The 15483-nt window shown below is 49.9% G+C and overlaps 2 protein-coding genes across 6 annotated transcripts in view; one reads left to right on the forward strand and one right to left on the reverse strand.

The window, feature by feature from the left end:
- POLH (DNA polymerase eta) overlaps nt 1–5197 on the forward strand; it is a 29726-nt gene extending 24529 nt beyond the window's left edge. Inside the window, exons 11-12 of one of the 4 annotated variants that reach the window (XM_060307828.2) lie at nt 786–955; nt 2547–5186. In XM_060307828.2, coding sequence (XP_060163811.1) covers nt 786–955; nt 2547–3432 — 1056 coding nt within the window. In that variant the 3' untranslated portion in view covers nt 3433–5186. Of the gene's footprint in view, nt 1–785; nt 1815–2546 lie in introns of those variants that run through there. The other 3 variants (XM_030870611.3, XM_060307830.1, XM_060307829.1) reach the window with 3 other exon arrangements.
- A 1175-nt stretch (nt 5198–6372) lies between these two features.
- On the reverse strand, nt 6373–14233 carry GTPBP2 (GTP binding protein 2). 2 transcript variants are annotated; one of them, XM_030870615.2, is made up of 12 exons: nt 14013–14233; nt 12204–12230; nt 11733–11917; nt 11287–11395; nt 10882–11079; nt 10408–10582; nt 10031–10250; nt 9465–9600; nt 9287–9345; nt 8506–8677; nt 7892–8056; nt 6373–7659 (listed from the first exon to the last, which is right to left on the reverse strand). In XM_030870615.2, exons 1-12 carry the CDS (start codon nt 14196–14198, stop codon nt 7483–7485), a joined length of 1809 nt encoding a protein of 602 aa, XP_030726475.1. In that variant the 5' UTR covers nt 14199–14233; the 3' UTR covers nt 6373–7482. The 2 variants fall into 2 exon arrangements, 1 of the variants encoding a protein (XP_030726475.1); XR_009565804.1 differs by having other exon boundaries at nt 7521–7659; nt 7892–8010.
- Between the last annotated feature and the right edge of the window lie 1250 nt (nt 14234–15483).

Consider the following 15483-nt stretch of genomic DNA (forward strand, 5'->3'; position numbering starts at 1 on the left):
ACGTATTTTTTAATTAATTAATTAATTTTTGGCTGCGTTGGATCTTCGTTACTGCGCATGGGCTTTCTCTAGTTGCATCGAGCAGGGGCTACTCTTCATAGCAGTGTGTGGGCTTCTCATTGCGGTGGCTTCTCTTGTTGAGGAGCACGGGCTCTAGGTGCATGGGCTTCAGTAGTTGTGGAACACGGGCTCAGTAGTTGTGGCTCACGGGCTCTAGAGCGCAGGCTCAGTAGTTGTGGCACATGGGCTTAGTTGCTCTGCGGCATGTGGAATCTTCCCGGACCAGGGATCGAATCTGTGTCCCCTGTATTGGCAGGCGGATTCTTAACCACTTGTGCCACCAGGTAAGTCCACTTCTGCTCTTAAGCATAAGAGCATCAGAGCAGATTAAAGAATAGATCCACTACTCAATCCTGACACCCTTTCAATGACTTACATGAACCCTCCTTCAGTCATAAACTAGAATATAGTATTACAAGTATTTAGTATAATCTTCCTGCACGGACACCACCAAAAAGAAAACAAAACATTCAGGAGAATCCATTTTCATTTATTCTGTCCTGTTCCCATTACCTGTCAAAATATCCTAGATATTCTAATATTCCATCATCTAAATTATGTCTTCTCCAATTATTTATACTCAGAAACAGAACAAAATTTTAAAAAATTAAACCTATTCCCAAACCATTCTGTCACCCTGGTTTTTTCCTCTCACAGACATCACTATATAGAATCCACATGCTCAAGGTAACTTCAGTTCTGTCTCAATCCATTTACACCCACAGAATGACAGGGTGGCCACTCAGTTGGTCGTGAGCATTCGCGTCCAAGGAGACAGACGTCTCAGCAGCCTGCGCCGCTGCTGTGCCCTTCCTCGCTATGATGCTCACAAGATGAGCCATGATGCATTTGCTCTCATCAGGAACTGTAACACTTCAGGAACCCAAACTGAATGGTGAGTTTCCTTCTAACTCACCTTCTTTTGAGACTTAAACCCTGTCTTTTATTTAAAATTAGTGGGTATATAAGCATTCCAGCTGGGGTAGGACACAGTAGAAGCACCAGAAACAAGGCAGCTCAGCTGCAGCCTCTTTGCCTACATTTGGTTTGAGAGGCAGAGTGAACCAATACTATCCCTGCCTATATCAATTTGCTATAGTCAGGGGAATGACCAATTGTACTTAGGAGTACAGAACTCAAGTTTCAGGGAACTTTTCTCTCAACTGCTTGATGGTTCTATCTTAAAATCATCTTCCTTGATAATGAAAGTGACCTATTCACCAGTAATCTCTCTCTCACATCCCAACTCAGTTACAAGCTCCACTGGTGTAATACCAAATGTCATAATAATAAACTTCACTTCAGCTGGCCATTAAAGATAACCAAGTGTATACTGGAGTATGTTCATTTACTGTCCAGATATTAATGATTTCAGTATTGGAATACCATAATTATTTATTTAACATAGCCTCTTAAATTGAAAAAAGTATTCCAGATTCACAATGTAAATATAATTATGTGAGGAAGATAAATTGGTTGCTTATTTATGGATCTACATTGGAGATTATAAAAAAAAGTTTAGTTAGGCACCTAAGTTACTGCATATCTGAATATAAGGGTACTACATGTATGGGTCTCTAAAGTTAGAGTCTTTGTTCTTAGAATAATTTACTTTTACTTCCTGGTATATTTATTTTCAAATATTGAATGGTTTTACTGAACCAAATGATAATTGTGATACTATGTTCACATTAAACCTTGTAAATTGACAGACTATAACAAATACTACTTACCAAGAGTGTCAAATATTGACAGGGAAGCATAACGTTGTCTGATTATAAGACTGTCCCTGAGCATGAAAGAGGAGAATAGTGAGATACTGTCATGAGAACTTTTAAATTTACCTCATCAAGGGACTAATCTGTATATAAAAGCACATTTCATCTTCCAAAATTCAACTCATGTGAAAATTTATTTGGGTAATTAGACATGAGGAACTTTATGACAGGAATTTCTCGAAATATTTCTGAGACCAGATAACCAAAGCAGCTGTGAAATTTCATTCTCTAAAAATTCCAGAGTTCAAAGTCTGTCAGAGTTCCGGTTCTGTTTAAAAACAGAAGAGTGCGTAAGAGGATTTTTTCAAAAGTCTTTCCACTCTAAATATTCTAAAGCTTTTTTATTGCCCTGAATGGTTTCTTGCCTCAACCCTGAATTTCAGCAGCTCTGCAGAAGTTATCTTATGAAAACAATAAACCCAGCTGTCAGGGGATCCAACTTACACATCTGACTTGGTAGGTGTTCACCAAAGTCAGTGGTTCTCAAGGTGTGGTCCTAGACCAGCAACATCAGCATCACCTGAGAACTTGTTAGAATGGCAAATTCTCTGCCCATCCCAGGTCTATTGAATCTATTAATCCAATATACCCTAAAGTCTGAGAACCACTGCAGTAACAGTTTCCTTTTGTGGCAGAACCAGAATCCCAATCATTTACAAACTGAACCTGTGACCTGGTGCTAATCTTATTCTTTTACTTTCTATTCAGGTCCCCTCCCCTTACAATGGTTTTCCTCTGTGCTACCAAATTCTCTGCCTCTGCCCCTTCACCTGGCACAGACATCACCATCTTCTTGAGCAGTGACCCAAGTTCTCCGTCAAAGGTGCCAATTACCCGTTCAGAAGATAAGACCCAGGAAAATGGCCCAGCGGTGACAACCACTAAGAAAGCAACCACTTCTCTGGAATCATTCTTCCAGAAAGCTGCAGAAAAGCAGAAAGTCAAAGAAGCTTCACTTTCTTCTCTTACTGCCACTACGCAGGCCCCCATAAGCAATTCACCCTCCAAGCCCTCATTACCTTTCCAAACCAGTCGTACTTCAGGAACTGAGCCCTTCTTTAAACAGAAGAGTCTGCTTCTAAAGCAGAAACAGCTTACTAATGTTTTCTTCCCTCCACAAAAACCACAGTCCAGTCCTAAAGAGTTACCAAATTGTTTTCCAACAGAGTGTCCAGATTGTGCCCCTGTCTGTGAAAAGGTGTTGAAGCTAGGATCCTTCAAAGCAACTCCTGCAGAGATGGATTTGGCCCAGAACAGCCTAAGCAGCCTTGCTTCTTTAACTTCCAAGTCTGCTCTGGAGGTGGCTCAGAAGGCACCTACTACCTCCAGTCTTCTGGCTGCTGAGGACCAAGTGCCCTGTGAGAAGTGTGGCTCTCTGGTACCTGTATGGGAGATGCCAGAGCATACAGACTATCACTTTGCGTTGGACTTGCAGAAATCCTTTTTGCAGCCCCACTCCAACCCCCGGGTTGCTCCTGCCAGTTCTCCTCAAGGCAAAAGAAATCCCAAGAGCCCTTTGGCCTCCAGGAATAAACGCCCTAGGCCTGAGGGCATGCAGACATTGGAATCATTTTTTAAGCCATTAACACACTAGTGCTGCCCTCAGGCTTGCCGCAGGGTTTTTTTATTTGTAACTGGGAGATGGAAATATGTTCACTTCTCAAGGAAATTTATAACTTTATAAAATTTTTAATAAGGAAAATAATCTGGTTAGATGCTGAGTTAAGGCTTCCACCTCAGGGATTCTAATTCTATTGTTGACAGGGATGTAAAAACTCATCTTCCAGAGATACAACTGTATTGAGTTTTTAATTGTTAGTCTTTAGGGAAGCAGTGTCATACAGTTTAAAATGCCTGGGCCTCGGAAGTTAAGAGATCTGGTTCCAAACCTGGCTTTGCCTCTTGGAATACGGCCTTGAGCAAGTCACTTTCCTCATGTGTAAAACTGAGATAATGCCTTAGATTACTGAAGATTAAGAAAAATGTACTTAAAGTATGTAGCTTAACATTGGCACATAAAAGGAACTGAGTGAAAAAAAGTTAAAAAAATTTTTTTATGTGAGGTGAAGACCTGAAACCCTAAAGTGGTAACTAATTTAGGGCAGGACTGTGTACAGAGAAGCTACTCAATAAATACTGAATTTCATTCAAGTAAACCCTATCATAGCCACAATTTTAGCCATTGGCCCTTCTACCTCTTGCAGTGAGACTGTTACTGGACCAGCTCAGGAACTCTGTTTAGATTGGCTAAGTCATGATCAGAACTAGATCATCTCTAGGACCTTGTTACTCCAAGTGTGATTTTGAGGGGCAGCAGCTCCACCACCAGAGAACTTGTTAGAAATAGTCTCAGCCTTACCCCCACCCCTACTGAATTTGTATATTAACAAATTTGAGAAATACCCATCTAGAAGATAATAACAGCCCACCAGGTTTGTAGAGGGCAAGGTCATTTCCTTAAACCCTAAAGACAAATGTAAGAGGTAAATGCTTGGGCCTTCAGGGTCACTGGCACGTTCATCTCTTCCCTACTGAAGTGTGAATCTTTAGTTTAGTGTTTTAAATGAATTACTGTAGCTTTTTGCACTAGTCCATGTTTTAGTACTGTATTCTTAATCTCCATTCTTATGTGTGGAAAGTCAGTTTTGGCTTTTCTGATATGGGAAATGTTGATTACACAGAGAACCCAATCAAAGATGAACTGAGTGGTGGCAGTGGAGGGGGGAGATAAGAGGGTAGGGAGAACGGAATACATAGTCCCCCTTCCCATACATGTACTCAAACCAGTACTTTTAGGCTTATTTTAGCTTATTTATAAATTGGGGGTCTGTAATTTGAAGGGGGAACATTTGAAAACCACTGTGTCTAGCAAATTATTTCTTCTTCCAGAAAGACCTTCCACTTTTGTGGCAGTTAAATATCTAATAAAAGATAGTGCTTACTGTATATATGGCTCTTTCCCTACTAGATTTGTAGATTTCTTAAAGGCAAGAATTCACAGTGCCTTGCACACAACAGGTGCTTGATAGTCACTGGATGAAATGTATATACTGAAAATTTTAAGATCACCAGAACTGTAACAATAAAAATGTACATACTACTTATACACCTTTTTATACTCCTCAATGTTGCATTAATGTAGCAAAGTGCCTCATTAGTTTGTGGAGATGTCTGGGTATCATTTTCCAAAACTTCCTTTCCTAATCTAGGGAGAAGTTTAAAAAAAAAATCTCCTCTGGGTGCTGTACAGATCAAGTTGAACAAATTTTTAGCACTTCAGTTGACTGGAAGGAGTCAAATAGAAAAGTAATGTGGTAGAAACCTTGGTTTCATTGACCTTCTAGAGGCCAAGACAGGTAGTGGGGGGAGGTAGGGGGAGCACTAGTGAATAACCAATAAAGACAATACCAGCAGCACACGTTGTTTTCTTGGGAATGCCAGCCCTGCCCCAGCATACTGGCAGTGAGCCTGTGGAGGGGGCAGCAGACAGACATGCAAACGTCAGTGTTGGGAGAAGGCTATAGTACCTTTTTGCTGACTATAACCTTCCCTCATAGCGGTTTATCAGCAACTGTACAGAAGGAAGTAAATGGTTCTTAGTTCCCAACACCAAGAGGAAGTTCTTCAACCACAGGCTTCTTAGTAGCAAGTTAAACCAGTGATATATAAAAAGCAGCTGAGCCTGAATGGTGGGGAGGCTATCACTTTAATACCCTGGAGGCAGAATACCCGTGGGACCATGGCCCACATTTATCATTAAATTTCTTTTGCAAGGATCAGTACTGAAAATGTAGTCCCTGCTTTTTTTTATTTTTTTTTTGGCCACACTGCGCAGCATGCGGGATCTCAGTTCCCCTACCAGGATCAAACCCTCGCCCCGCTGCAGTGGAAGCGTGGAGTCTTAACCACTGGCTGCCAGGGAAGTCCCTGTAGTCCCTGCTTTTTACAGTTGACTTTAACCTTGGGCCGTATTTCTTCACCCATAAAATGTGGTAGTCAGGTACTCTGAACACAAACAGGAGGAAGGGACAAAGGTTTCGCCAGCTGGCTTTCGGCTCCAAAAAGCCAGTTTAGATTATATAAACCTCACTTCAGGCTACCTTGCATTGCTAGGAAAAGCGTGAGGACCAGACTGCCATGTCTCTAAGTTCTACTCGTCATTAAGTAGCTGGCACGCTTATCTCCAAATCTCTGACAGGGCATAGTCATCAGCCTCCTTACCCCTGTGACCATTAGCAAGTGGCCAACTCCTCAAGTACAGGGTGGACACCTATCTTAGCTGAAAAGGCGGCAGTTTCACTTTCTATTCTGCTCACTCAAAGAACTATGCAAAACAGGCCAGAATCCTTGAGTCACAGCACTGGAATACTGATAGCCAAGTGGGGGAGAGGAAAGGAGGCAGGGTGAGTGAGATACCAAATGTGTTCTTCCCCCATTCAGGGCTCAGCAGTGTAAGGGTTTCACTCGTCTCTGATCCTGGAGAGGAATCCAGCTCTGGAAGATGCGCCTGGGTCTTAAGCATAAGCACAGTGTGTTCAATAAAACATTTTTATTCTGTACAATATATATATGTGTATTTAAATATATATATATATATATATAATATATATGTATATATATATGCAGAGAAACCTCAACCAAATCCCTGAGTCCATGGGAACCCAGGACACTAACAAAGGGAAAGAGGGAATCCATGCTCTAAAGAATAGCAAGTATGGCAACATCTTTCCCTTTCCTCCAGGTTCCCTGCAACAGTGGGAAAGGGATGATCACTACAAATTACTAAAATAAGAGAGGACTTACATGGGGGCAGGATGGGGAGCTGTGAGTCAGGTCCCCAGCCACCAGTCTGGGGACTGTGGCAAAACAACCTGTTTGATCCAGCATTAAAACTAGCAGATCGCTGCAGAGGAGGGGACAAGACTGATTGACATGCAGCTGACCTTCGGTACGCCAAGTCTTAGCTTGGCGGCCCCACACCTGGGCCAGCACAACAAATAGCACCTGTGGGGCCTTTGAGAGGAGGAACTGGGGACATGGCCCTTGACTGAAGAAGGGAAGGGAGACAAAGCTGAAGAGCAGACCTCATGTCTCAGCACAGGGCGGGAGCACTGCCATTCACTGTCCCTGTGCCACTTCTTCAGACCCTGGGCCACCAGAGGGCCAGGAGCAGATGTCTTTTGTCCACAGTCAAGTAGAGATGGGCAACTTACATGACCTTGAGAAGAGGTATAGAAAAAAGGAGTGCTTTCGAGGACCACCCCCAGTTGTTGTGACAATTCCTGACGTGCAGGGACCACACCGGCGAATCATGCCCAGTCCTGACAGTGGGGCCAACGTGGCGGTGATCAGCTCCCTCCGGTAGACAGGCCGTTAGGGATGCCAGGCTTGATGAGCCAACCAGGCGGACACACGGCTGCTGAGCACTGCCCTGAATTCTCCTGTCCTCTCCCTCAGGACTGCCCCTCCCTGGTCACACCAAGCTTGGCGTCTCTCCAGAAGAGCTGGCAGGGAGCAAGCAGTAGAGAGCACCCCTCACTCCCTAGCCTACTAACACGCAGAGCCGCTAACAGGGGGCAGCATGGCCGGAAGTCACCTTATGTACTGTAGAGACAGCAGTAGAGCTGTGCCTGCCTGGAGGAGTTCAGAAGCCCATGTTGGCCTGGGCCTCTCCCGCTGCAATGGCTTGCACATCGGTGACATGGCCGATGCCCTTGGTGACACCCTCCCGGAACAGCAGCTTGGCGCCCACCTTCAGGTACTCTGGGTGTTTCAGGAAGCGGAAACGTACCACTGCTTTCTCCCCTGTCCGCAGCTTGTCCTGCAGCAGATACATGGTCACTGGCCCTGGAAAGCACCTCCTGTCTCTACCAGCCTTGGCTCTCCACCCTCGGGGGCCTAGCAGGTGTCTGCCCCACCCCCCAAGTGGGGCTTTGTCCTCTTTGTGGGATAAGGGAGCTCTCTACGAATATGGGGACAGGCTTTCCTCCTTTCTGGAAGCAGAATTCTGACTTTTCCCTAGGAAAACAGGGGCATGGCTGGGCCCCTCTCACCTTGGCATGGATCTTTTCTACCACTGCTGTCTGACGTACGTTGCCCACGTGTACTGTCACCTGGAAGCCTCGCCGGAAGGTGGTGGCGTGGAACAGCAGGACTATCTCTGCCTCGAACACTGAGCAGATGGTGGGATTCATCTCTGGGCTCACCATCACCATGCCCTGGGGAGGCATAGCCCTCAGACCCAGGAAGGGCAGACCTCACATTAGCCTCTCCTCCCCGGCCACCCTCACACCCCTTACAGCTCCTCAACTTCCTCCTCCTCTAGGACTTCCAACACAAAGACCTCAGAAGACAATACGGAAAACTATTCTTTTTGAGGGAGCCCTTCCTTACCCACCTTTCATGTCCTCTAACCCTTCTAACGCTTAGTGCTTTCAGAGTCCTGGACATTCGGGTTGCACCACAGTAATTCACATTTCGTGATCTGCGCTTTGTGAGTACCCTAAGCCTTTTCCATACACAGACAGTCTGTGTAACCAGCTTCTTGGCTTAGGGACTAGGTTCTCTTCAAGTTCCCCTGAAGCACCTTAGACAGATGCTTCTCATTCAAGGAGCCAGCCTCCCAGGCATTTCTCTTTGTGTTCTCCAACCCCCCCTCCCACCTCACCTTGCGAAGGAGTGCTCGGTCAAAGTCCCCGAGGGCCAGCGTAGCGGCCTGACCAGCTCGCAGCACACGACAGGCAGAGCGGTTGCGTTGGATGCTGCATACTCTCAGCTCCAGGAAGCAGCCATCGTCCGTGGGGCCCACCACCAGCTGGTCCCCCTCACGGCAAATCCCACTGCAGCCCACAGGGCAGGTGGCACAGCGTCAGCCTAAGCCCCCCTACCTGCTTCTCTACTAGGTCCTTCCCTTCTAAGACTGAGTCCCTCGGGTGGGAGAAAGAGACCCTAAATTCCAACTGGAAGGTAGGGGAGATGACTGCCTTGCCCCAGTCCAGAATTCAGACTGAAGGCTAACACCAGGAAAGGCTGGCAGTGACGCTGGCAGACAGGTACCTGTTGATTCGACACTGAGCACCTGATCCCTGAAAAAGCAGTTATCCCCTTGGGTTTCATCCTCTGCTTTGGAAAGAGTCTTAAGGGACCTCTCATTTCCCTAGTTGGAGATGAAGTCAGTTGATGCACTCTAGTTTTCTTCCTGGGGCCAAGACCCACACTTCTCCCCCAGGGGCCTGGAGAGTCCTAATAAGCAGCAATACTGTTTCTTCCCTTATAAGCCAATACACAAGCTTTCTCCAGCTCCTCTGATGGTGAAAGCCTAATTTACAAACAAGCACATCCTTTAGATGGGCTCTGTTCAACTCCAGGGTCTCCTTTGGGCTATGATGTCTTCCAGAGTTTGGGTATGTGAGGGCTGAGTAGGGTGGGTAGTAAGAAAGGCAATTCACCTGGAAAGTGTCCCTCCAACAACTGTCCCCACCTCTGGTACTGTGTAGATTTCATCCACCTGAAGCCAAAGAAGATTCTATCAAGGGCTGGCAGGTCCAAAACCTCTAAACAGACTCGGGGCTTGGAATTTGTCCCTCCCAGATCCCCAGCTCACTGCCTGTTCAGATGGCCAGTTACCTGGAACTCCGTCAGCTGCTGCATGAGTTCCTCCTGCTCTTTGCTGTTGGTGAGTGGCGGCAGAATATTCAGAAAGACTTTGAGCAGGTCCAGACTCTCTCCAGACACGCTGGACAGTGTGAAGATGGGGGTGACACTGTAGAGGGAGGCACGGAATGGGCAGATGAGGAAAGTTCCAACAGGAAGCAGAGGCTGGAGCCCTATACATGGAAAGGTGAGCTTCTCCTGGAGTGGCGAGGGGCTCCTCTCTGTTGTCTGCTAAGGTTCTCAGGAGCTTGGGGCCCTCTCTCTGTGAGCCATGGAGTGTGGCACGTGAGGCCCATCCCAGAGCCCAGGGAGATCGAAATGCCTGGCACAGCACTTCGTCTCCAGGCTCCCAGGCATCAGCAAAGCCGGCTTGGGGGAAGGGTCCAGCCTTCAGCAAAGACTCCCTCCTACAATCCCAACCTGAAAAACCACAGAACTGAACCAGAACTGGTCTGGCCCTAGAGGAAGGGGTACCCCATGCTCTGGGGCCCTGTGGAGCCATCCCTGTGGATCAGGGCTCTGGAGTGAGAAAGGCTTACTTGGGGGACTGGGCAAACTGCTGGGCAGCAGTGACGGCATCGTCCTCAGAGGTGACCAGCATGGGGACCTTGTGGCAGCCAGGCTGCTTGAGGACCCGCTCTAGCTGGCGTACCGTCCTCTCCACTGTGGTCTTGGCACACAGGTCCACCTTGCTGACCACGATGAAGAAGGGCACTTTCAGGGCCAGTGCCAGCCCCAGATGTTCCCTTGTGGTGCCGGCTGCTCAGAGAAGCAGGCAGGCAGCAAAAGAAGAGTTAGAATGAGGGAAGGAGGAGAGAGCAAGAGGGGAGTTGGTCTGGCTCCCAGATTTAAGGAGGCCCAGGGTAGGAGAGTCAGCACCCCCCTCCAGCCCCATCCCTGCCCCAATGCCTCGTACCAATCCCAGTGTTAGCACTGACGAGGAGCAGGGCACAGTCAGGGCAGTAGGACGTTAGGCCAAAGATGGTGGTGTGCAGGTACTTGTGGTGGCCTGCCAGGTCGATGAAGGTGATCATCTTGGAGCTGCTCTCACAGATCTCTTCTGCCGTCCGTGAGTCACTGTAATTCACCACCTGGCCCAGAGCCCAGGGCTCTCAGTGCCCCCTGCCAGCCTCCCCAACCCTTCAAGAGTTGCCAGGACCTAAACCAGTCCCTGGGTGACCCTGCCTGTTAACCCTGAGCCCCATTTCAGATCTAGTTCAGTTGATTCCCCATTTGTTTTCTAAGGAGGTCAGAGCTGGTTCAGTGCCCTCAGGGCCTTCGTCTACACTATTCCAGAAAGGCTCCACACTCTGACCTCAGACTCTGTCCTTCACCACTACCATCCCATCCTTAGAGTCTGGTCCCACTGGGTCCCGTTGATTGCATGCACCTCTCCCTTGCTGTTAAAGCCCAGGATCTCGAAGCTGATGCTGGAGGTTCGGCCGGACTGAATCTCATGCAGGTGGCGGAAAAGGTTCAGCCGAGCCCGGCCCCGCCCATTGTCCAGCTCTCCTTGGGTCAGGACTCCAAGCAGAGTCGACTTCCCTGAGTCCACATTCCCCAGGACAGCCACACGGAGGTCCAGGAACTGTGGATGAATTGTCAGAGGTCAGGGCTCCAACCCTTCACCTCTCTCCACTGAGAGTTAAGGTCAAAGGCAGTGGCACTTTCTGGGGACCAAACGATGAACTGGACCCCACCCCCACCCCAGGGTCCCAGGCCAGGGGAGAGTCTGCCACCACGGGGTCCTCCCAGGGAGCACAGGCGTGAGAGGCAGGGAAGGGTGTGGGCCCACCTGTTGGTTGTCAGGGACCTTTCGTACCAGCACCTCGGTGATCTTCCGGGGCATGTCACTATCATAGTCCACTTCTCGCTCCCGGAGAACAGTGATGTCTGCCCCGACCCTGTCACAGCAAGGCCACAGCTGCCACATCTCACCTGTACTCCCCTTCCCCCTTCCATCCCTGCTCTGGACCAATGGCCTTCTCATACCTCCCACAGAGCTCCCAACACCTTTCTTCACTTCCTACCCACCCTCCAGTCTATCCCATATACACAGCTCCCTTTACACAAACAAACCTTAAGTAAAGGAGCAAAAAAGCCTGGATCCAATGCAGAGGATCCCAGAAAACTAACCCTCCCCACTTCAGCCCTTTGTCAAGAGGAGGCAGGCCCTAGGTGACTGGGCATGCGTGGGTCCAGATTTAGGGAAAGGAGAACCAAGGGGAAGGGGAAGCATACTTCTCCGCCATCCGGTGCAGGGTCTTGAGGGAGGCCCGCATCTCCTCCTCAGCCAGCCCCACCAGCAGCCCATTGTCTTCTACTCCAATCTGGTAGACAGCCTCACCGCGGCCCTCCTGGAGCCGCCACTTCATCTGTGTCACCAGGTGCTCAAAACGATACTGGGATGGATTCACCAGCTTCAGCTTAGGGCAGGTGAGGTATCATGAGAAGGTAAAGTCAGAGATGCTCCTCCTGAACCCACATGCTCCCCATCTGTCCTGCCGAAAGGACCAGGACCTTCCCTTCCCTCTTAACTACCCTCATCCCTGACCTCCTCTAACAGTGAGTCCTCTTCCAACAGAATGAGGTACAGAGCCCTTACCCTGTACCACATCTTTAAATTACTACAGATTATGAAGTTAGAAGGATCTCAAAGAAATCATCCCACGCCAGCAAGGACAGCCTGACCCTCCCCAACCTAAGACTCACTTTATATTCGATGTTTCCATCTTCAGCCTGAAAAGAAACAGGGAGCAGTTACCACACACTGTCCAGACCTAACCCCTACTTCCCCTTGATTCCCCCTGCGGTCCAGGCAGCTAACTTAAGAGAGCAGGAAGCCTCGGCTGCACCTGCTTAGGCAGGTGTCTGTCAAAGGTCATGGCAGACCAGCCCTATACTCAGTCCCAGTGTGACCCCTCTGAAGGAAAGGCCTCTGAGAACACAGTCAGTCACCCATCTAAGCCAGGAACAGAACCCGGATTCCCTCCTTTTTTGATCACTGGCAGCACGCTCTTCCTGGATGCAAGATTCTCCCCCTCCCTTCCCCCAGGGCCTCAAACTGTTGTCCCCACAAGTCTATGTCTTCTCCGTGTCCAGGCTGCTGAGGCCATTCTTTGCCACTCATCTGAGAGACACCATTTCCTTCCTGCCCGCCCCTCTCAGCTGATGACATCAAGAATAAGAGGTTGCAAGAGGTTCTGGAGCACGGCCAAAGGGTGAGCTCAGCACTGGTCACTACAAGCCTGATAAGAAAGGAGTCCAGGTGAAAGAGAGGCAGGGCTCCAAAGTTGGGGTTGAGATGAAGAGAAGAAACTCAAAATATAATGAAGAAGACAGACGCCACAAACTAGACTCACTGTGGCTTTTCCCCTCCTGTCCCCTAACTCTCATGCCTCAGTTGAGGTGAAATCTTGAGTCCATCCCACAATCTCCTCCTCTTCCCTACATCAGGTGACCCAACACAGAAGGATCCTGTTGCCTGAGCCTGCCCCTCTCGGGTACAAAAGGATATGAGATTTGCCTGTTCTGCCTGTCCTGCATTTCTGCACTCCTCCTCCCTGACCATTTTATTTTTCTTTTCCCCTTCCTGTCATGATTCTATCTCTTCAAGGCCCTTTGACTCCCAGGCTCTTACAGGTCTTCACCCATAATCTCCACCTCATGGAGTATAAAGGAGATCTTTTCCCATCAGTAAAGACCTTCCTTTTTGTCATTTTGCTGGAGATGAAGAATTAGGATGGTTTCAAAAAGTGGTACAAGATAATGGTCTAGGCTAATGGTTATCAAAGTGTGGTCCCAGGGCCAGCAGCATTCATATCACCTGGGAACTTATAAGAAACGCAGACTATCAGGGCCACCTTTGACCTACTGAATCAGAAATTCTAGGGGTGGAGCAGCAATCCAGGTGGTTCTCATACATGCTAAAGTTTTATAACCACTTGATGAGGCTTTTCCCCTGGGTCCTCCTTTTCTAAGAGGGACAAAGTAGCAGTTATTATCTGCCTTAGGGACAGATGGAGCAGGAAGGTGGAGGCTGTCCCCACTCCCTCATAGGACAGGGAAAGGGCGGGAGGACTAAGCCTGACTGTCGCGCGCGCGCGCGTGTGTGTGTGTGTGTGTGTGTGTGTAAGGACGGAACATATTGCTCTTTTCCCGGGTACTCCCCTCCTCCCCGTGGAACAAGTTCAGAAAACTCTAACTCCTCATCCCAGGATGCAGTCTCCCTTCTCCTGTTGCAGCAGGGAGGGGACCGGGGCATTTTACTCTGCTCTTCCCAAAGGGATGCAGGTGGGATCCCCTTTCCCCACTCTTCCTCCCTGGGGTCCTAACACCGGAGGGGGAGGCCCAGTCTCTCTGTCCCTCCTCCCTAGGGTCCTAGGACCGGAAAGAAGGGTTCTCCTCTCCTGGGGGTCTTGACACCGGAAGGGGGTACTAATTCTCTCTGACCCGCCTTCCTGTAGTCCTGGGACCGGAAAGAGTGGTTTCCTCTCACCCCGCCACTTCTCATGTGCTTACCTCGGGGGGCAGGTACGGGGGGTTGTTGGCTTTGCTCCCTCTGTTCCTTCCGTTCTTCTTCTTCCCCTTCGGGCCACCGCAGCTACTGCTGCCGCCGGCGCCCCTAGCCTTGAGGGTTCCGCCCACGGCCGGGCCCCCTCCGGGCCGGCAGCAGCCGCCGAACAGCTCCGATACCCGCGAGTCCATCCGCCGCTGCCGCCAGCCCCCCGCCCGGCCCCTCCCCCCCGCCGCTGCCGCCGCCGCCGCCGCCGCCGCCGCCGCGCCTACTGCCACGGCCGAGTCGAGCCAGCCAGAGGAGGGCTGGGTGGGGCCCTGCGCAGGCCACACCCCCACCTTCCCTGGCCACCGGGTCGCGTCAGAAACAGCCGCAGGGCACCAAGGGATATAGAGTCCTCAAGCCTGCGAGCTCCCTGGAAAGAGCTCGACGCCGCCCTACAACTCCCGGGCGGCATCGCGGCGCAAGGAGCCGCGGGTGGCTTCGGGGCGTAGGCAAGGAGCGCGCCTTTGCCCGCAAAGGCCTAAGGGAGCTGTAGTCCAGTTCCCAGTCTCCAAGCGCTGAGCGGGTCTTTTCCTGGGGCCTGGTTGTGGGGCAGTCATCAGAGGCGGGGGGGCTTATATCAGAATCAAACTTTGTAGGCGCTTCTGGGTTTAGCCCCTTACCGCGATCCCAGACAACGGGTTTTGGATTGGAGAGCTGCAGAACTCAGGGCGACTGGTCCCTCCAGCCTACTGGCTCCGCCCGTGCCTCAGTTTCTCCCTCGACGGCCGGGGTGCCGTTTGGGTGAGTCAGGACCAATGCCAGGGCGGAGGCGGATGGTGGTTAGCCTAATTACGGCTTTTATTTTTACGATGATTATGCCACCTTTACACAGTAGTCACTGGTTTATTACCAGGCTGGCACTCTCCGCGGGCTGGTTTTAGCAGCCCGAGATACCGCGGTGGTCCCGACACGAGGCCCGAGCCCATAAACCAGCCTTGCAGCGAGGGCCCACAGCGAGTATTACCCCTCCCCTTTGTTTTGAAGCGGAACCAATCCGGGAGAACCGAGTTTGGCTTTAAAACCGCCAGGGCTGTAGGCGGGGCCTGGCCCCTACTTGGGGCGGGGCTGGGGCTCAGGTTACGTCAACCAAGGCGAGGGAGGGAGAAGTTGCCTGGAATAGAAACTTGGCCAAGGGCCCAGGGGACTGCTGACTTCTGACTTTATTGCCAAGCTGTCGTCTCTCTTGCTCTTTAGGGCTCTTGCAGTCAGCAAAGAGTAAACACATTCAGTGACGTAAACCAGTGTACGAGACACTAGAAAGGCAGAGTGGAGAAGCAGTTAGTGTTGCTGACCTGGGATTCAGGACGCGGAGTTCAATTCCCAGCCCCGCGGCTGTCTCTTACGCACCACTCACCCATTGTATGTCCACTTCCGCTCTCTTCACAAACAGCGAGATCCTCATACCCGGCCCAGAAATAAAACAGCCTTTCC

This window comes from Globicephala melas, chromosome 11 (assembly GCF_963455315.2).
Source record: "Globicephala melas chromosome 11, mGloMel1.2, whole genome shotgun sequence".
In the NCBI taxonomy this organism is placed as follows: domain Eukaryota; kingdom Metazoa; phylum Chordata; class Mammalia; order Artiodactyla; family Delphinidae; genus Globicephala; species Globicephala melas.